The following is a 21,855-nucleotide window of genomic DNA, read 5'->3' on the forward strand; positions in this document are numbered from 1 at the left end:
CATATGCATTGAATTTTTCAAACACTTGGCTTTTTTTCTTTGATTAAGTAGGTCACTGTGTACATAGAAAAATCATCAACAAAGATTCAGATATATATGTTTTTCCTAGAGGTCTCTGTTTTCATTGGAAAACAGACATTGTTTACTTTTATTTCAGTAAGGTTTTTGATAAGGTTGCATATGATATTCTTATTGGTGAGTTGGTAAAATGTGGTATGGAGCCAAAGCTGAGAGTGAGCTAAGATTGGCCAGGGAAGTCCATTGTAACAAGAAAAGATTTTTCAGTTATATGAGGAGCAAACATAAAGTAAAGGAGGCAATAGGCCCACTGTTGGGTGCAGATGGACAAACTCTAACGGAGGATGCAGAGAAAGCAGAAAGGCTCAGTGCCTATTTTACATCTGTTTTTTTCCCCACAGGTCAAAGGGTTTAGGCACATCTAGAGATGGCAGTAGCCAAGCTGACATGGACAGAGAGGTTGTTGAGAGGAATTTAGCTGCTGTGCTGCCCTAGCCAAGCACACGCAGGGCTAGTGCAAGGGCAAGCACGGTTACAGAGTCAAGCAAATCCAAAGCACGTACAAGAGAGTAGTCAAAAGTCCAGTCCGGGTCTTATCAGGAATTGTTAGCGGATGAAGTCCAAAGGAGAACCGAAAGAGTTGTCATCTATCTTTACCAAGGTCAAGCCGGGAATCTGTGGAGCATTCAATCAAAGCGTAGTCTAGTCAGGTGAAGCAAGGGTCAAGCCAGGAGTCAGTCAAACAGAGCTTCGCTGAAGCGTCGGTGAGCAGGAAACCAGTCAAGGCAACGGGTGGACACGTGCACAGGATGCAGCCACACTGAGAAGCACTTCTGCTGTGCTTAAGAACAAGCTGAGCTGTCACACCAAGTGGCTGCACCTGGCACTCAGCGTTCCTCTGATGAATGAGCCCCACGTGAGCCCAACCTAGCCTGTTGCTTTAGTCTAAGCTGAGCACTTTTCCTGCGTGTTGCCAACGTTGTCCTCCTGCATTCCCTCCTGCGCTCTGGAGATGAGTCTGGGCTGTTCAGGGGTGTTGCTGCAGGCTGAGGTAATGCTGGTGCAGAGGGCATGGTGCTTGTCTGGCTAGGACCTGGTTGTGGCTCCCTATCGGGACTTGCCTCTCTAAGCAGCACCTTGCTGCTTTGCTCTAGGTCCTCCACTTCTTCCTCCGAGGGAGCTGGCAGAATGAGCTCAGGCAATGGTGCAGAGGCACTCTCTGGAGACGGGGCCATGACAGCTGTACTAGATGAGTTCAAATCCCCTGGGCCCGAGAGTGCTCAAAGAACTTTCCGGAGAACTTGCAGAACCTTTTGTCCATCATCTTGGGGCCCTTTTTAAGGACTGGAGATGTCCCGGAGGACTGGAAGAGAGCAAACATTATTCTGATCTTCACAAAAGGGAGGAAGGATGACCCGGGGAACTACAGACCAGTGAGTCTGACCTCTGTTGTGGGTAACATAATGGAGCAGATATTAAAGGGAGCGATCTGCAAACATCTGGAGAACAATTTGGTGATCCAAGAAAGTCAGCATGGATTTGTCTCCAACAGGTCCTGTCAGACCAACCTGGTTTCCTTTTTTGACCAAGTAACAGGTTTGCTGGATCGGGGAAATTCGGTTGATGTCATTTACTTGGATTTTAGTAAAGCTTTTGATAAGGTTCCCCATGATATTCTGATGGATAAATTGAAGGACTGCAATCTGGATTTTCAGATAGTTAGGTGGATAGGGAATTGGTTAGAGAACCGCACTCAAAGAGTTGTTGTCAATGGTGTTTCATCAGACTGGAGGGAGGTGAGTAGCGGGGTACCTCAGGGCTCCAGGCTCGGTCCGGTACTTTTTAACATATTTATTAATGATGTAGATGAGGGGGTGGAGGGACTACTCATCAAGTTTGCAGATGACACCAAATTGGGAGGACTGGAAAATACTCCGGAAGATAGAGACAGAGTTCAACGAGATCTGAACACAATGGAAAAATGGGCAAATGAGAACAAGATGCAATTTAATAAAGATAAGTGTAAAGTTCTGCATCTGGTTCAGAAAAATGAAAAGCATGCCTACTGGATGGGGGATACACTTCTAGGTAACACTGTGTGAACAAGACCTTGGGGTACTTGTGGATTGTAAAATAAACATGAGCAGGCAGTGTGATGCAGCGGTAAAAAAGGCGAATAGCATTTTGGGCTGTATCAACAGGGACATCACATCAAAATCACAAGATGTCATAGTCCCCTTGTATACGGCACTGGTCAGAGAAAAGGAGGTTGAGAGGGGACATGATAGCCCTCTTTAAGTCTTTAAGATTAACACTTGGAGGAGGGCAGGATGCTGTTTCCGTTGGCTGCAGAGGAATGAGTTTAAACTACAAGTACAATGATATAGGCTAGATATCAGGAAAAATTTTCACAGTCAGAGTAGTTCAGCAGTGGAATAGGCTGCCTAAGGAGGTGGTGAGCTCCCCCTCACTGGCAGTCTTCAAGCAAAGGTTGGATACACACTTTTCTTGGATGCTTTAGGATGCTTAGGGCTGATCCTGTGTTGAGCAGGGGGTTGGACTAGATGGCCTGTATGGCCCCTTCCAACTCTAAGATTCTATGATTCTATAACCATGGAGGTATCTTCCAATTCTGTGATTCTATCATTCTATGACATCCCTATGTAATTGTTCCAAAGGGTGTTCTTTCTGGCTTTCTTCATGTCCCTAGGCCTTGTCTCTTCTGCTTAAATGCAATGCATGCAATTCATTTCAATATTGCTTTTGTCAAGTTCTGGCTTTCATGTTGGGCAACTGCATAGCTGTCTCTAGGTGCTAAATGTTCCTGCCATAGCCAAGAACATTTTTTTGTGGTTGCAGTTCTTTGTTAGGTTTCCATTTTGTGCATGTTTCAAGTGCATACAGGTCCTGGTGCACCTTCTGAATTGCAATCAGTCCTCCATTTTCTTTAATTAGATATCTTTCTCCAAAGGAAGTGATTGTTTCTCTTTTTGAAAGCACTCTAGTGGAGATAAGGTTTTTTGCCAATTGTGGTACATAAAGGTAGTTTTCAATTAAGAGCGGCTGCCATTAAGGGCGGCCACCCATTGATGACGCGACTTTTCCCCCGGACTAGGTGTGACTGCCCCAGGAGCGTGCATGCCAGAGGCATACATGACACAGCAAAGGGGACGGGGATGGAGGGCACCTCATAAGGCACCACGTGCAGCCGGTCCACCTTCTCCTCCTGGATCGCCGTCGGGACAGTTTCCCACCCTTTATCCTGTATTATATTGTTCTTGGGTGGTGTTGATGTTGAGTTGTCTTTCTGTTGAATTTTGTCACAGCCTCGGATTAGGGAGCACAGGAGGAGCCCACTTAGCAGGGAGCCAGTATGTACACTGGACTCCCTGAGGTACTAGGGGTCTCATTAAAGGACCAGCTGGTAAGAACATGGCTGAGCATGGCCAAGGGCTCGAAGCCAAACAACGAAAGGAGCGAAAGCAGTATAGCTGAACAAAATATATTTATTGAATAAGAGAACTGTATAGAAACGAGTTCTTAAAGAGATGGGAATACCAGAGCATCTTATTTGTCTCTTGAGAAATTTATATGCAGGCCAAGAAGCAACAGTGAGAACTGAACATGGAATCACTGACTGGTTCAAAATTGAGAAAGGAGTTCGGCAAGGCTGTATACTGTCGCCTTGCCTATTTAACTTGTATGCAGAGCACATCATGAGAAATGCGGGATTAGAGGAGTCACAAATTGGGATCAAGATTGCAGGGAGAAATATCAACAGCCTCAGATATGCAGATGATACCACTCTAATGGCAGAAAGTGAAGAGGAACTAAAGAGCCTGTTGATGCGGGTGAAGGAGGAGAGTGCAAAAGTTGGCTTGAAACTCAACATCAAGAAAACAAAGATCATGGCATCCAGCCCTCTCAATTTCTGGCAAATAGATGGGGAAGAAATGGAGATAGTGACAGATTTTATTTTCCTGGGCTCCAAGATCACTGCAGATGGGGACTACAGCAAAGAAATTAAAAGACGCTTGCTCCTGGGGAGGAAAGCTATGGCAAATCTAGACAGCATCCTAAAAAGCAGAGACATCACCCTGCCAACAAAAGTGCGTTTAGTCAAGGCTATGGTCTACCCCGTTGCAATGTATGGCTGCGAAAGTTGGACCATAAGGAAGGCCGAGCGTCAAAGAATTGAGGCTTTTGAACTCTGGTGCTGGAGAAGACTCTTGCGAGTCCCTTGGACTGCAAGGCGAACAAACCGGTCAGTCCTAGAGGAGATCAACCCTGACTGCTCTTTAGAAGGCCAGATCCTGAAGATGAAACTCAAATACTTTGGCCACCTCATGAGAAGGAAGGACTCCCTGGAGAAGAGCCTAATGCTGGGAGCGATCGAGGGCAAAAGAAGAAGGGGACGACAGAGAATGAGGTGGCTGGATGGAGTCACTGAAGCAGTAGGTGCAAACTTAAATGGACTCTGGGGAATGGTAGAGGACAGGAAGGCCTGGAGGATCATTGTCCATGGGGTCACGATGGGTCGGACACAACTTCGCACCTAACAACAACAACAACAACAATAGAAACGAGGATAGAGAGCTAGAGAGAGAAAGAGAACTAAGGCCCATTCTGCACAAGGATCAATGTGGCAGATTGCTTGCAGAAAGAAATAACGGAATTTAAAATAGCAGAATTCGGCATAACGCATACCTGCCTTTGTAGTGGAAGCCAGTAGCGTTTCAATCGTTTCCCACAGGTTTCCGGTCTCGCCAAAAATTGCTAGAAAGGAAGCGATTTTTTCCGTGCTTTGTCCCACCCCTGGCCGTCAATCAAACAAACAGCCAATGGGTAGGTGTTATCATGCTCCAGAGAAGACCCTTTCCCTTTAAGAACAAAAAGAAAAACACACGTTGCAATGAATATGCCTCGACTCCTTGATTCCTTGCTTCCTCCTATCGTAGAGACCCATCTAGCTGGCAGCTGGCGTGTGAGCTGCTGATTCATCATTGCCACGCTCCCCTGAGTGAACCCCCCCCCCCCCGGTGCATAGGTGTGATTTTCGGCCGAAAATAAAAGGAACTTGCAAACGGGGCTGTGTTGTGCTTGGTGACTTAGGGGAGCTTTAAAGCAGCTCTGTGGAGGGACTGCAGCTGGAGAAGCCTCACTGGGTGAATGAAGGCTCGCTGGTTCGTTGCCTTCTGCTCGCTCGGAGAAAAAAAAATGGCGATCGCTTCGCCGGAAGTTCCAGGGGAGAGAGCCAGGGGGAGGGACTTTGCTGAAAGCACAACAATGTTAACGCACAGGTCTTTTCCGCTAGTGTTGCAGACTGCTTGCAAGAGTTTAGCGCTTTTCAGAGGGTGAATCCACTTTTCTGGATTCCCCTTTAAGCGCTACAACGAATCGCTTTTTGCTGATAGGTTTCAGGAGTGTGGCAGATTGTGTGCGACGTCGTGCATAACTGCAAATTAGTAGTCTTTACAATTTGCCACACTCCTGCTACATTTAACTTGTGCGGAATGGGCCTAACTGTTCTCAGAAGAGAAGGGGGAAACCTGAAAGCCAATCAAAGGGAAGAAGGGGAACTATTTGAAATAACCTTGTTATTCTAGTTGGCTGTCTTGTTTACTGTCCCTGCAGAATTTCCCAGTTACTTCTTTGTATATAAGCACAGAAGAGCTTGCATATTCCAACAGAAAAGACATTTTACCTTTAGACTCTGGTGGGTAGCCATGTTGGCCTGGAACAGCAGGACAAAATTTGAGTCCAGTGGTACCTGTAAGAACAATAAAGTTTTATTCAGTGTTTGAGTTTTCATCTGCATGCACAGTTCCTCAGATAATGAAATAGGAATCATCAGAGTATAGATATAAGGGGAGAGTAAATTAGCAGTTAATTAGTAAACAACATCATGAAGTTAACCAACAAATATGCAGCATAATGAAGATATTCAGCACAAACTAATGTCTTGCTAGAATGACATGGTGGATGGTGTCTTACAGCACTGGCAGAGTTTCGAAGTTCTGTCACCAAGAAGCAGTGATGATTATTTTGTCTCTTCTGAGTTATTCACCGTTAGTGACCTCCGTCTCCCTTTTCTCTCCCTTTCCCATTCATCAGGAATGGAAGTAGTGGAACGGGAAGAACTTGCCTGTACATCAGGCCTTACAACCTCTCCCTCTGGATTCAGCCGTCTGATGGAGTTGTAGGAAGACCACTGCCCAGGAAGCCACAGGTTGTTTTCCTGGACAAGCAGGTATGGAATTATGAAGAGCATGTTTGGGTTTGTCCTGGCCTGGGTGGCTCAGGCTGGCTCAGTCTCCTCAGATCATGGAAGCTAAGCAGGGTCAGCCCCGGTTGGCGCTTGGATGGGAGCCCACCAAGGAAGTCCACGGTTGCTGTGCAGAGACAGGCCATGGCCAACCACCTGTCACTGCCTCTTGTCTTGAAAACCTGTGACTTGATGGCATTTTCCACCACCATGTTTGGTTTGTAGGTTAAGAATCTCCCCTGTGGCTGTGATCTTCTAGATTCAAGTGTCCAATACAGAACAAATTTGCAAAGGTTCCAGAAAGGCATGATAAGTCTCCATAAACGTCTTTAGAGACGCAACTTTGAGCCATGATGCTACACATGATGCAAATCCTATTGACTTCAAGGGATTTCACACGCACCGTGTAGCTCGCAGGGTCACAGCCTTCCTTATCTTAGAGACTTGCGAGTTGAAAGGCTCAGAGCAACTCGGAGACTCTTCTGTTTGAGGTAAGCTCCTTTGGGCAGAACTGACTTGTGGCAATCCCAACTCCTGGGCTCCTCAGGGCAAGAGGGAAGTAAAGGTGGCCTGCCATTGCTTTCCTCTGCTCAGCTACACAGGTTATCCTTGAAGGTCTCCTATCCACGTAGGAGATGGGCTCAGGCTATAAGCCTCAATCATAGAATGTCTTGAAGGGGAAAAATTCTTGTTTGATTGGTTAAGTGATCAATTACTTAACTGATTGATTAAAACATTTATTAGCCTCCGTTCTCCCTTGCGGAACTCACAGTGGCCTACAATGTAAATAAAACATGGTAAAAACACAATAAAAAACAACAAAGATTCACAATTTAAGATTCCCAGTCCTGACAGCCAATAGGAAAAGCGAAACCAATCAAACACAGCCCGAAATAAAACTGCCTTCCACTGCCCTCCATACCAATCCTTGTAGCGTTTCAAAGGACAGAACTCATGCCGTGGGGAGCAGATGGCTGTAATATCCGGGGAACGTGCGCCCGGGAGCTGGCCCTGTCAGCAGCAGCAGCTAGAAATACAATTCCTAAGGCATAGAGGTACCAGACACTTGCCAGATGTGCCTGGTCCCCACTCCTCCTTCCCCCAATTCTAACCATGGAGGCTTTTTCACCTGGCCCTTCCCACCTGCTCTCCCCTTCATGCCCCTTGTTCCACAACTCCACCTTCCTTAAGGGCGGTTTCTTCTCCAGCCATTTCCTTTGCCCCGAGATGGAAACACTCCAGTAACGCACACCAGTGGGGTTCAGCTTACATTTGGCAGAGCCATCAAATTCTGTTTGGTTGGGGATCTTTGCTGGGTGGATGTGACCTTGTGCCCTGCAGCTAACAACAAGCAATGGGGCACAATGTGGCGGGTGGCACAGCCATGCTTGGCAGTTCATGCTGTAAATGGGGTAGCAGAAAGTTTCACTCGCGCGATTGGCGTGCAGCGCTGGAGGACGGGCACGGCTGTGGCTCCGTGGAAGAGCTTTTCATGCAGAAGGTCCCAGATTCAATCGCTGTCGTCACCATTTTTTGAAAAAAGGATCAAGGAATGGGTGTCGTAAAAAACCTGAGTGTGAGCTGCTGCCGGTCAAAGTAGACAATGCTGACCCTGATGGCCCCATGGTCTGACTCAGCACGGCTGCTTCAAGTGTGCATCCAGGACTTTCTGTACAACCGGTAAATGTCTCTTTGCCTAATGATGGTGAGGGAGCGGAGGCTATTTTAGAGATGTGTGGATCTGGACCCCAGTCAGACCAGCCACAGAAATAAAGGCATTGATCTGACATGATTTGCCTAACTGGGGTTGAAGCTGAGCAGCAGGTATTGATACTGTTTGCTTTTAATCCCTCCATTTTGCCTGAGACAAAGAAAAACTGAATGAAGGCAGCTGGATAGAGAAGTCCAGGTTGCCTCTTAAAATATGATGCCTGAAATTTTCCTTCCTCCAGTTGATCATATTTGCAAATACCAACAACTTGGAGGAAGGGGGAAACATGCCAACCCGTCCCCCTTGTTTTTCCTTCTTCTTTTCTGCAGGGGCAGCGAGTTTTAATGTTAGGCTTCCCCTCCAAATCCTGGATTGTGGCAGCTCATCTCCAAGGCGATCTGAATGTTGCGTTGAAAGGTTTGGACATCTGTGTGGTTCTAAGCATTGCTGGGACACATCCCTCTCCATTCACAAAGAGCTTAGACATGTTCTGCTCCTTGATTATTGCTTCGGGGACTTCTCTGTTCCACACGTTGCCCCAGGTTACGACTCTGCTACGACTCTCCTGCACAACAGCCAGGCAGATGGCTCCGTGGCCTCCTCTCTAACTAGCTTGGCCTGGCCCCGTGCTTCTTGCCGGGATCCCTGTTGCAGGTGCCTGGGGGAGTCTGCCTCCCTGTCCCCTGGGGCCAGCTTGCTTCTTCCCCAGACATCCCTGATCAGATCCCAGGGAAATGTTTCCCTTTGGAAGAAGCTGCCTCCATCATTGGGGCATGCAAATCTATCCTTCCCGAACATTGGGGTGCAAATAATTAGGATTATTTTTACTGCCTCTTCTCCCTCCTGTATAAAATCTGCTCCCTTCTGGATAACATGCTTACAAAGCTCCAGTGAAAGAGATCACAATTAGAGTAATATTTATTTTTATAGCCCACTCTCCCCGGTTGGCTCAGGGCAGGTCACAACATATTAAAACAGGCATAGATCATACCAAATTATATATATATATATATATATATATATATATAATTTATTTATTCATTTATTCATTCATTTATTTATTTATATTTTTGTACCCTACAACCAAACAAAGAAACAAATAATGAATATTTATTTATATTTTTATTTCTAGGCTACTCTTTAACAATAGTCTCGGAGTGGCTTCTAAGAATTGGAAGTTCACATGCAAATTCCAACCCCCCAGATACAAATAAAGCCCTATAGCATTAAAAAGTCCTTGGGCTCTCCCCCACTGAGGGCTTTTCCCCACCATCCTCCTCCTCCTTCTCCCCCTTCCATGAGGCTGAAGAGCCGTCCTTCGGGTGGCTGTCCATGGCCCCTCCACCCCACTCTGCTGCAGGCCCATTGCACTCCCTGCTCACCCCCCTCCCATGGCCTGTGCTGGCCACCCTGTCCTGCCTGGCTTTCTGGATGCCAGGGGACGGTAGGGAGGGCCAGCTTGCCACACTCTACCCTGTCCCCCTGCTGGCTGCTCTCACCAGCCTCCTGGCTGCCAGGACAGGGAGACCTGACTTGGCATGCTCTGCACCAGCCCCACCACTCTCACCGTCCCTTTGGCCGCCAGGGGAGGGCAGAAAAGGCATTCTGCGCCAGCTCTGCTGCCCTCCCCAACTTCCTGGCCACTCTGGGGGGGGGCAGCGGAAGGCCGAAATGGTGCTCTCCGTGACCAGCTCTCACTGGCTCAGGCCCCAGGCTATTTGCAAAATGGACTTCAGTATTCGTCCACGGAGGGGGTTAGGCTGTGATGGCAAAACAGTACCTTATAAGTGGGGGCCTGGATGATTAATTTCTGGCCTCAGTCACAGCCCTGATAGAACAGCTCTGTCTAACAAGGGTGTGTTTCTTTTAAGCAGACTGTCCTCAGTGACTTCCCCATGAGAGGAAGTCACTTATGGAGAGGGGGAGATTTCACTTTCCCAGAGTCCACTGTCATAGCACTGGGATACCTGTGGGAGAATTAAGGCTCTGAAAAACATGAGGCATTTCTCTGCTCCCTAGGAAAGGGAAGCCATTCAAGCTCCGGGCTGTTAGCGGCCCTTCCTGTGCTTGCTGAACTATTTGAGAATAATGGAGTCAGGAAACAGCCTCAGCGGCAATATGCAGGGATTCCCGCCACGTGCCAATGGGGAGGCATAATGGGCTTAGCCCACATGAGCCCTGCTCATGCTACCTGTGCCTTTCCAGGGGTCATGGCAGCCCAGGCAGGCAGGCTGGAAAGCGAGGAAGAGAAATTGCCTGGGCAAATGTCTTTCAATTATGAGCCTAATGACCCTGGTGCCCCCTCGCCGCTTTTAAAGCTCCCAACGTAATGGGCTGATGGCTGTGGCTGGCATTAACCCCGGCCGTCGCTCAACTGGCTTCAATTGGCATCTCTCCAAGGGAGCCAATGAGGTAATTTTGATTTACATGCGAGCCGGCGACCTCAGGGGTGACACTCGTTCCACTGGGCGGACCTTTGACGAGACAGTTGCAGCATGATAACCCCTGGCCCCCTTCGGCCCCGGTCGGCTGCCTGATGGGCGACACGTCCCGCCAGCTCAGAATGGATCCCAGCTTTGCAGCTGACTCCGCCCCCCCCCCCCCAAATGAGAAACAAGGGCTTTTCGACAACAGAAACCTTGTCAGGGTTTTGCTTTTCCACACTCATCTGTGTGGTTTTTTAAAGAAAAAATTTAAAATGTTTTGTGAGTTGAGAAGGAACTTTTATTTCTTCGTCTGACCTAAAATTAATTAAACCACAAGGGAAGCTCTAGAAAGAATATGAGGGGGAGGGGGGGGGAGAGAGAGAGAGAGAGAGGAAGGAGTATGGCTCAGCAAAAGGACAGTCACCAAAAAGGGGAAAAGGCATTTTGCATTCTTTAAAAGATGCATGCATCAAATTAATAGTCAATAAACGCTAGGAACGAGGGGAGTGCGCTCCGCAGATGTTCGCTGCATAATCGTTTGCTGCGTTTATTCCTTTGACAAATGTCCTTCTTCGGAGCGTCCGTAGCAGCATTTAAACTAAATGGGTCTGCTGCGTACACTCAGCTGGCTTCGTCTGACAGCCGCCAAACTGCCTCTCCGAAAGTGCTTTAGCGCCAAATGAGCTCCCTCCTGCGTTAAATACCAGCTTGCTTCAGAGATCTTTTGTGATGAGCCCCATATATATATCCATAATATTCTGGGATTTGAAGCATATGTGCCAGAAAGCTGAGATCGCCTCCTTGGAGGAGTACGGGATGTGACTCCAGGCTTCCTCCGAGATGCGGAACGGCAATTACAAAATCAGCACCATTGACGGGCATCCTCTGGAAAAGCTGGCGCTACAGTTAGCCAAGAACACGATAGGTAGTCAAGGCACTCAGAAGTAAATCAGATAGATGATTGCATGAAAACATCTGAACATGATGATGTGCCTGGATCTGACCTCATTCCGCGCACATTGGATAATGCACTTTCAATGCACTTTAGAAGTAGACTTTCCTAGGCCCATCTGCACATGTTGGATTATGCACTTTCAATGTGCTTTTGCAGCTGGCTTTTCCTCTACAGCAGTGGTCCCCAACCCCCAGTCCAGGGACCGGTCCCGGTCCGTGGATCAGTTGGTACCAGGCCGCAGCTCCTCTTCATCCTCCTCCCTTGCTACTGCCTTGAGGGCTGCCCTGCCACTCTGCCGCCGGCTCACCTTTGGTGCTCTCCAGTGGCTGCCATGGCTGGGGCATGGCACTGCGTAGCTGCTGCTGGCAGCACCCCTCAGGCGGGTGGTGAGAAGTCAGGGGTCCCAGCGGGAAAGCAAGTGGAACAGGGGCTCAGGTGGCGGCGACGTCCCTCGGCAAAAAACTACCCCCCCCCCTGGCCTCAGTAAAATTGTCAAGCATTGACCGGTCCCCGGTGATTAAAAGGTTGGGGACCACTGCTCTACAGTTTATAAAGTGTATTGAAAGTGCATTATCCAACATGTGCAGAAATGTGTTCAGAGGCAACTGGCTCCCTCCCCCCCAAGAAAACCGAGGGCGAAAGCTGCTGTTATGAAAAGAAGCATTTTCAGCTATCCCCTCTTTGCCCACTTAGCAAAATAGCACCAAGAGCCCCTTCTGGCACTTCAGTGACGCACCTCCCATTGTTCTTCAGCCCTGAGAGCCAGCATGGTTAAGAGTGGTGGCCTCTACTATGGAGAACTTGGCTTGATTTCCCACTCTTCTTTATGCAGCTAGCTGGGTGATCTTGGGCTACTCACCGTTCTCTCAGAGCTGTTCTCAGAGACCAGTTCTCTTTGAGCTTTCTCAGCCTACTTCGCAGGCGGACTGTTGTGGGGAGAGGAAGAAAAAGGTGTTTGGAAGCTGCTTTGAAACTCCTTCAGGTAGAAGAAGTAGGGGACAAAAAAACAACAACCCAGCTCTTCTTCTCCTTCTTCTAACATGATGAGAGCCAGTATGGTGTGGAGGTGTTTGTCTTAGTGTGAGACTACAATTGCCATCCATGGAAAGTTGTATTGTTGTTTAGAAATTGGGGGTTTAATGGGGTTTTAAAGGGATTTTATTGTATTATGCTGTATGGATTGTTGTGTAACCTGCTACAAGCTGGTTCCTGAGAGTGGCAAGCTATAAATCCAAAAAAAAAAAAAGAAAACATACATACATTCTTGTCCATGGTTCCTCTATATGTGAAACAGCCTGTCTAAGTTGGAATAGGACCAGTCAGGATGCAGCCCTACCCCTATAGCTCCTGCCCTCCATCCCTGGCCTCTGGCCTCTTTGCTCTCAGACACACTTCAGTGGCTGGAGCCAGCAGCAGGGAAGGGGAGAGGGCCCTGGGCAAAGGGTCATGGTGGAGGGCCTGCTAACGAGGGCCTCCCAGTCTGCTAGGTGCCTGCTAAGGAGCTCTGTCCTGGGCCTGCTAATGAGCTGGCCAGCCCTGGCCCGCCCCATTGATCCGGCAGCGAGCTGCAGCCCAAAGCCACCTTAAGCTGCCTGGCCGGGGGGGGGGGGCAAGGGAGGGGGCCCTTTCAAGGCCTGTTCTTAGGAATGGGCTTTGAAGCTAGTACTTAAATAAGGACACAGACTTTGTTATCTTTGCAGTACGGCTAATGTAAGAAACAGCCCTCAAAACTGTTGGTAATAGAACAATCCGGAAACACCTATAGATTTAAAATGCCCAGTACCACAGAATTTTTTTGGCACACTCTTTGGGGCTCTCCTTCCATTCGTTAGTCTGTCAGGAATACTTGTGTAATTAATTATCACATCCTGAAAAGTTCTCTAATCAGTCCAGTCATTTAACTATTATCACTGTTAAAGTAATCAAGCACGGTCTGTCTCAAGGAGTCAGAATCACACAGAGCTGGTTGAGACCACTGAGGGCCATCCAGATCAGCCCCCCCCCCCCTTCTCGGTGACTTGAAAATCGCGTCCTCCTGACAGATGCTCATTCCATCCCCTAAAAACTTCCAATAGAGGAGACTCTACCACCCTCTGAGGCAGCATATTCCATCTACAAACAACCCTCGCCACCAGAAAATGCTTCCTAATATTTAAGTGGAACCTCCTTTCCCATCATTTGAACCCAGGGCTCCTAGTCCTTGCCTTTAAGCTGCAAGAAACAAGCTGGACTCGTCTTCAACATGTCTACCATTTACATCAGTCTTTCTCAACTTTTTTACCATTGAAAAAACCCTGAAACATCCTTCAGGCTTCGAGAAACCCTAGAAGTGGTGCAATGGGGCAGAATAGGGTTGGGAAGCAGGGCTGTAGACATGCCCACCCAGGACCCTTCCCACAGTTCTCCTCTCACCCCTTGCCTTCCTCTTCTCTAAGCTACCCATACCCAACTCTCTCAGCCTCTCCTCACATGGCACAGATTTTGTTGCTTGCTAGAAAAAGGACAGAAGAAGGCAGGTAAGGTAGCACGATCTGTTATACTGAACACATCATTGTGTACATGTGTCACAGCAAAATATTATCATTACAGCAATGCACACATTTCATGCTGGAAGTAATTGATTAACCAAACAAGTAAGGGGTTCTGTTTGTGTTCTCTGGATATTGGCCAATATCCTACAGAACTCCTGATACGTAACGCCCCCCCCTGCCCCCTGCTCGCACCACCTGCACCAATATTTAGGAAATTGGATGCCCCCCCCCCGCAATTACACCAACAGATGGCTAGTTCTCAGAGAGTTTTCAGAATGAAATCCAGATATCCAGCCATTAAATCAGTAATATTTTTAAAACAGCCTTTGCAATAGAAAAATCATGTTGAGCACAAAGCCAGTACACTGGATTAAATAATTTATCCAGGTAACAGAATAGAGTCACGCCCTCAGGAAATCTTGGGGTTTTAAAACATTTTACCTTTGCTTTACACTATTCTAATTGGTGGTTGCTCTGTCTCAGTTCTTGTTTCTGAATTAATACTTCTTAATAAAATCAGAGTTCAGTAGCACCTCTAAGACCAACAAAGATTTATTCAGGTCTTAAAGGTGCTACTGGACTCTGATTTTATTGTGCGACTTCAGACCAACACGGCGACCCATTTGAGTCTACTTCTAAATTAGTCGGATCTGGACTAGATAAGAGATTTTCACCTCCCATTCCACTCTTGTTGGGTAATGCTCTTTAAATGTACTTTTGTAGCTCGATTTTTCTGGGCAAAACAGGAAAATCTATTTGAAAGTGCATTATTTTAATTTTATTTATTGGGTTTGTTACTCACCACTCCCAGATAAGCTGGCACACATCAGGTTATGGAATAAAACCCCCACAATAAAAAACCCAATTTAAAACAATTAATTTACAGTCATTAAAAACAAACCCCAGTAGCAAAGAACGCCCCCTCCCCCCACCACTCAACAGACCTCCAGCATTTGACACTATGGGGTAGAGATGTAAATGGGCCAGTCAATGTTCTGGCCCGATCTCCTCTGCCCTGGCCTCAACCAAATGCCTGGTGGAAGAGCTCCATCTTGCAGGCCCTGCGGAACTGTGGCAGCTCTGCCAGGGCCCTGATCTCCTCTGGGAGCTCATGTGCGAAATGGATCATTGTCACAATACCACATAACAGCTAGATTTTGAGTCCAACAGCATCGTAGGGACTTACAATACTTCTAGGGTAGAAGCTTTTGAAAGAGAGACCTATTTCCGCAATTGGACCACAAAATCACAGAATCATAGAGTTGGAAGGGGCCACAGAGGCCATCTAGTCCAACCCCCTGCTCAACGCAGGATCAGCCCTAAGCATCCTAAAGCATCCAAGAAAAGTGTGTATCCAACCTTTGCTTGAAGACTGCCAGCGACCGATTATGCATGGGGCAGAATGCCCAAGATGGCGGTGACAGGCCTTTTGGGAAAATCCCCAATTATACCCAATGTCCCCACCATCCCAGGCACTGCTGAGCCCTGGCCCGACCCAGGCCCCCGAAAGGCTTAAGGGAACACAGAGTCTTCTGTTTTCCTGGGTGGGCTAGGTCGGGTTAGCCTAGTATGTCCCGGCTTCACCCTTGACCTACGGCATCCCTGCAGGGACACTTCTCGCCCCTGCGAGCTTTGTGGCTCCACAGAGCTGACAGGGGTATCCCCCCACCCCCACTGTGGTGGGAGAGTGGCATGCTACTCCCCGCCATCATGTGGTGGGGGCCCCATGACCCTGCTCCCCCCACTACCGCTGCCCCCGCCATGGCCCGCTCCCAGCGATTCAGACCCTGCATTGCATATGTGGTGCTGTTGTGGCAGGGCATCCTGCACACGACAGGGGAGTCCATTCCCTATGCGCATGTGGGGAACAGCAGGGCTTCTTACCCCACTGCAACAGAACGGTGGCAGCCTGGCGTGGCTGCCACTGTGCATACGAGGTCTACGAGATATATCTTCTTTTTGCCTCTCATCGGATTTCCGTTGCATGCCAGAGTTTCTGCACTTGGGCTTTCCTCCCCTTATTCCCCAGTCTGAAATTCGCAACATGGCTTCCACACTGAGTCCGATGGAGGCAGCTTCCCATCATGCTTTGCTTTCTTTCCCCTTTCCAAAAATCTGTTTTTTGCAAAATGCTGCCTGCCTGCACCTTTGTTTTCATTGCACTGCTTGATCCCTCCATTCTGCACCCTTCATCACCTCCCCCCTTCCCCCCCCCAATTGTGCCTAATGTATTTTTTTTAAACCCTGGATTATAATATTTGGGGATGGAGCCAGGAATGGGTGGGGGTTGGGGCAGACAGGGACTTCAGTGGAGCACAATGCCATAGAGTCCAGCCTCCAAGGCAGCCCTTTCTCCAGGGAAGCTGATTTCTGTCACCCAGAGAAAAATGGGGGTTCAGTCATCCTCATTGTAACGGCCTTGGGCCATAGACAGTCAATGTTATGGTATGACATCATGTAAACGAATGAGTAGAGCCATGTTCTTTTTCAGTAGTTCTTGCAGCCGTCTCAATTGCAAGAAGGGATAGTGGGTTTGTTCACTGTTCCCTAGATTCAAGTCTTACTGATTTTGTTTGCACACCTAAATCAATGTGTTCCAGATTTTTGCTTTAGAGGATGTTGTCTTGAAAAATTTCAACAAGAAACCATAATTCAAGGTTACTATTATTCCGCAGGTTCCACCCAGGAAGAGGTCCAACATGGTCGAGCGACTTTTCAGAATCTGATAATCTCCAGCTCCTGTTTCAACTGTTGCCTAATTTTTAAAGTAATTTCACCTCCAGGTAAGACATAGAATCATAGAAACAAAGAGTAGAAGATATCTCCAGGGTCATCTAGTCCAACTCCCTGCACAATGTTGGAACTCACAACTACCCCAATTTAATGCCCAAATGATCCCTCCCCCCCAAAAAAATCTCCAGAATCCAGCCTGGCCTGGAAGAAATTCACCTACCATCCCATAGCAACAATTACAAATTCCCTAGGTTCCCAAGGAAGGGCCACAAGAGACAAACCCTGGCACATCCATTCCTGCCCACCCACTTACAATCCACCTAAGTTAATGGAATCAGCATTTCTGTCAGATGACTGTCTAGCTCTGCTTAAAAACTCAACATCACCGAGGAAGCCTGTTCCCCTGAGGATAAGTAGGAAATGATCAGTTCAGCCCTCTCTTCATCACCTGTTTCAATGTCACTTTCTGGTCCCCACAATGGTCCTACCACGTCCCTGTTCTTTTTCTTAATTTGAATATAGCTAAAGAACCTTGCCTTTTTGTTTTTAGCATTTCTTTCTAGCCAATGCTCATACTGTGCTTTAGCTTCTCTAACACTTCCCCTACAAGCATGGGCTATTTGTTTATATTCCTCCTTGGTTTTAAGGCCCTCCTTCCATTTCCTAAATGAGTCTTTCTTATTATTAATGTTTTTTGAAAGCTGTTTATGGAGCCATCCTGGTTTCTTTAGGTTCCTCCCAGTGTTCCTTCTCAAGGGAATTAACTGCGATGGGGCCTTCAGTATTTCACTTTTGAGAAACTCCCAAACTTCTTGGACTTACATTACCTTAAGTTTTTCTGACCACGGGATTCTACCCAACATTAAGTTTGTTAAAATTTGCTCTCCTGAAGTTCAGCCTGTATGTGTGACAATGTAAGCTCTTCTCTTTCCCAAGATCATAAAGTCCAAAATCACATGGTCACTACTACCAAGTGCATGCTCAACCTTTAACTCATCAATCAGTTCTTCCCTATTGGCAAGAATCAAGTCTAAAAAGCAGACCCCCTGGTTTCCCGTTCTACTTCATATATCCAAGCAAAGGAAATGGGAGAGGATGGAGAGTAAATGGAGTAACCTTGAGGATGGGAGAGTAACTGGATCTTGTTGCTTTCTTGAAGCTAAGCAGGTTGGAGAAGGAAAGCCCACAGAAAACCCTGTGGATATTTTTCCTTGGCTTTCCAAAGATGTGTGTGATGTAAATATAAAAGCATTTAAAATAACATTGAACAATTGAGCAATTATTTGGTTATTATAAAGAATTTTGAATATAAGTAGAATTCCAAATTCCAGTTGGCTGATATCTACCAATTTGACTACATGTCCAAGAGTAATGTGTAAATACCCAAAATCTTTGTGTAAAAATCTAAACAGTTTGTTCTCATCGTCTAGATATCAGTGTTCCCCAACCTGTGCCTCAGCCCCTGCCGGCCCCCAGCGTATCTAGGAAGCTGTGGAAGTTCTCATTCCGCAGGTTCCACCCAGTTCTATGCGGACCTTCCGTAGCCCTGGGCCGGGACACACCCGCACTGGCAGCAGCGGCGAGCATTATCGGGGATTTTCCCCGAAGCACTGCCTCTGCCAGCGCAGGCATTATGGCCTGTGCATAATGGGCCATGGTTAGCAAGGGCAGCAGTGCCCAGAAAACTGTACTAGTGGGTCCTCTCTGTGCTGCATTTCAGCTACCAAAGAATTGTACGGATGAAGGCACAAATGTACGGATGGTGGCTGAAATGGGATCGAGATAGAGACATGGGTAATGTAGCATGCACTGTGCCAGGAATCCCAACCTCCGGTGCCATAAGCACCGTTACATCCTTGGGAGGCTACACAGGGACCTTAGACATGATTAGATATTGATTCCGCAGGGCCATTTCAGGACCAAACCCTCCTTTTTGTTGTGGATGCACCGTCAAAATGTTAAAGTTATACCCGTGGGCACTGTGACATCTTGAATAATACTCCAGGAGCTGCATCAGCTATTTGTCATTCATGGCCTGCCAGATGTTGTGGTATAAGATAATGGCCCCCAGTTTACTTCTGCTGAGTTTAAACTGTTTGGGGTAAGGGGTTCATCTGCCATGTCACATCCGCCCTGTTCCATCTGTCATGCAATCGGTTGGCCAAATGGATGGTGCGTTCAATGAAGGAGTCACTAATGAGAATTATTGAGGGGGATTGGAGCCAATGGCTGGCTAGTCTTTTTTTTTTTTTTTTTTAGTACAGCCTGTGACTCCTTGCATGGCAAAAGGGAGAAATCCAGCCAAATTACTAATGCACAGACAGCTGACAATGCTGCTAGGCCAGTTACCTCCAGACCAGGTGGAGAACTCCTGCAGAGCCCGGGAGGGGGAGCAGGGACAGCCGAGAATGTTTAAAGCAGCTGACCCAGAATATATCAGGAACTACAGGGCAGGACCAGGGTAGCCAAAAAGAGCCTCTTATGGCGCAGAGTGGTAAGGCAGCGACATGCTGTCTGAAGCTCTGCCCATGAGGCTGGGAGTTCAATCCCAGCAGCCGGCTCAAGGTTGACTCAGCCTTCCATCCTTCCGAGGTCGGTAAAATGAGTACCCAGCTTGCTGGGGGGTAAACGGTAATGACTGGGGAAGGCACTGGCAAACCACCCCATATTGAGTCTGCCATGAAAACGCTGTAGGGCGTCACCCCAAGCTTTCAGACAGCCTTTTAGCCTCTTACCACTCTGCCCCACAAGAGGCTCTTATATATGGTCATATCACCTTACAAATGCTTAAATTATTATTATATTATTATTATCATCAACATCATTTTATTTATATCCCGCCTCTCCCCGGAGGCTTGAGGCAGGTTACATAAACAATCCCATTAAAACAATATCATAAAAGCAGGAACCCACAACTAATCCTTAACAACATAGTTACAGCGGCCAAGAGTGGCGGCAAAGTTCAATAACTAACCCGATCTCTACCCCCCTAAAAGGGAAGTGTGGGGGAGCTGCTGCCACTTTGTGAGGGGGGGGCAGATCTCCCTTGCTGCCCAGACTCAACCAAAAGCCTGGCGGAAGAGCTCCGTCTTGCAGGCCCTGCGGAACGTTGAAAGTTCCCGCAGGGCCCACAGCTCTTCCGGGAGCTCATTCCACCAGGTATGGGCCAGGACCGAGAAGGCCCTGGCCCTAGTCGAGGCTAGGCGTGCTTCCTTGGGGCCGGGAATGACCAATAGGTTAGCCCCCACAGAGCATAAAGCCCTGCAGGGGGCATGGGGCAAAAGGTGGTCCCTCATATACACTGTGCATTATAAAAATATATAAAAATCAAGTAACTCCCACCCATTCAGGAAACCCTTCCAGGGCTGCCAAGAAACTCCAGGTTTTCACAAAGCCCTGGTTGAGGAAGCCTGGCAGAAGGCATAGAATAATTTGGTGAGGTCAGGGTGCCATCCAACCTTTCTGCCCATTCTGTGATCATTTGTACTTATACATAAAATCTGCTTTTAAATGAAAATGCCTCCCCCTGATTCCTTGCCTAGCTGTACTACAGTGAGCTAAGATTTTGTCGGCTAGACAGACACGTGTCTAACAGTCTTTTTCAACCTTTTGACCAGGAAGAGCCCCTGAAATAATTTTTCAGGCTTCAAGGAGCCCTGGAGTGATGTTGGCTGGCCAAGACTCCCTGCCACACATCCCAGAAATGACATGGCACTAGAAGCCCCATCACCACTCACATTAATAGACCAGCTCCAGGAGAAGGGGGACAGACAGGAGGTGGTTTAAGGCAGGAGCAGATGTGCAGGTTCTGCCCCCCTCCCAGGCACAGAAACCATGAGAGAATTCACACACCCATGGTTGCAAAGGGGGCAGGGGAAGCCATGGAAGTGGCTGAGGCAGGAGAGGAAAGCTGCAGAGCTCCCGTGGACCAGAGCGGAGTGGAAAGAAGCAGCACGCAGTGTGGAGAGAGGAAAGCGGGAGAAGCATCTTTGCTCTGTTTCTCTTGACCAATATGACACACCCTGGTCTGCAACTGGTCTTGGGAAGATCTGTTTGGCCATTGTGGGAAATATAACTTCAGCTAGATGGTCTGATCCAACCAGGCTGTTCTTTCGTTTTTAAATAAGAGACCCTGGAAACTTGCTTGGAAGCTCGATTGTGGATTCTTTAAGAGTGACGATGCGTTTTAGCTTTGGAACCTGTGTTCTTTGTTGTTTTTCCATTGCTTCATTGTGCATTTTATTTTTCTCAGGCGCCGCATTATCTGTCACGTCCAACTTTTTCACCATACGGCCTGTTGCAGTGACGGAAAAATCTGCCATAATTTTCACTGCTGCGTTGGGTTCTGCCGCTTCCGTCGTGGTTTTGGGATCTGTGGTTCTCTGCTGGTTTAAGAAAAGCAAAAGAAACAGTAAGTTGTGTGAATGAACTAACTGTGCATGAATGCCTAGTGCAGGGGGGTGGACCGGATGACCCAGGAGGTCCCTTCCAGCTCTAGGATTCTAAATTCCGTCACAACCTCCGGAGAATTTCCTGACAGTGAGAGCGGTTCCTCAGTGGAACAGTCTTCCTCGGGAGGAGGTGGGTTCTCCATCTTTGGAGATTTTTAAACAAGGGCTAGTTAGCCACCTGATGGAGAGGCTCATTCGGTGAAAGCTTAAGGGGGTGGCAGGTGACAGTGGATGAGCCAGAGGGTTGTGAGTGTCCTGCCTAGTGCAGGGGGTTGGACTGGATGACCCAGGAGGTCCCTTCCAGCTCTAGGATTCTAAATTCCGTCAGGTTGTGGCCAGCCTGGCCCCTATACTCTCTGTGCTCCCCGGCAGCCTAGCCGCAGATGAGCCTGGCTGCTGGGGAGCACATGTCACCGCTAGCCCGCCGCTACACCTGCCTGCCACCAGTGGCCTGGGGAAAGAGGTGGTGAGCCCACCTCCGAGGAGGCACCTGCAGCGCCAAGCTCACACCAGCTGCTATGGTGCCACCGACAGACAGTGGCCACCCCCCGCAAGAACATCCAGGAGCCAGCGATGACACCCGCCCCAGCCTCCTGCCCGCTACAGCACCCACCCTCCACAAGCGGCACCAGGGAGCTGAGGCCTGTAGAGAGCCCACTGCCTCCTTCCACAGCATGCTGTGCTGGCCCCGTCTCTGTCGCACAGGTACCCCACCTTCCCCCACGGCCGACACAGGGTTTGTGCATCCGCAGCTCAACGCCCCAT

General features: G+C 48.2%; 1 protein-coding gene across 2 annotated transcripts in view; it reads left to right on the forward strand.

Annotated features, from left to right (window-relative positions):
* Positions 1–21,855, forward strand: part of PKHD1 (PKHD1 ciliary IPT domain containing fibrocystin/polyductin) — a 454,238-nt gene that overhangs the window by 425,595 nt on the left and 6,788 nt on the right. For both annotated transcript variants that reach the window (XM_077315063.1, XM_077315054.1), the window contains exons 60-63: positions 6,133–6,268; positions 8,324–8,411; positions 16,582–16,689; positions 20,892–21,050. In XM_077315063.1, coding sequence (XP_077171178.1) covers positions 6,133–6,268; positions 8,324–8,411; positions 16,582–16,689; positions 20,892–21,050 — 491 coding nt within the window. The remainder of the gene's footprint in view (positions 1–6,132; positions 6,269–8,323; positions 8,412–16,581; positions 16,690–20,891; positions 21,051–21,855) is intronic.

The sequence above is a fragment of the Paroedura picta genome, chromosome 1, assembly GCF_049243985.1.
Source record: "Paroedura picta isolate Pp20150507F chromosome 1, Ppicta_v3.0, whole genome shotgun sequence".
Lineage (NCBI taxonomy): Eukaryota > Metazoa > Chordata > Lepidosauria > Squamata > Gekkonidae > Paroedura > Paroedura picta.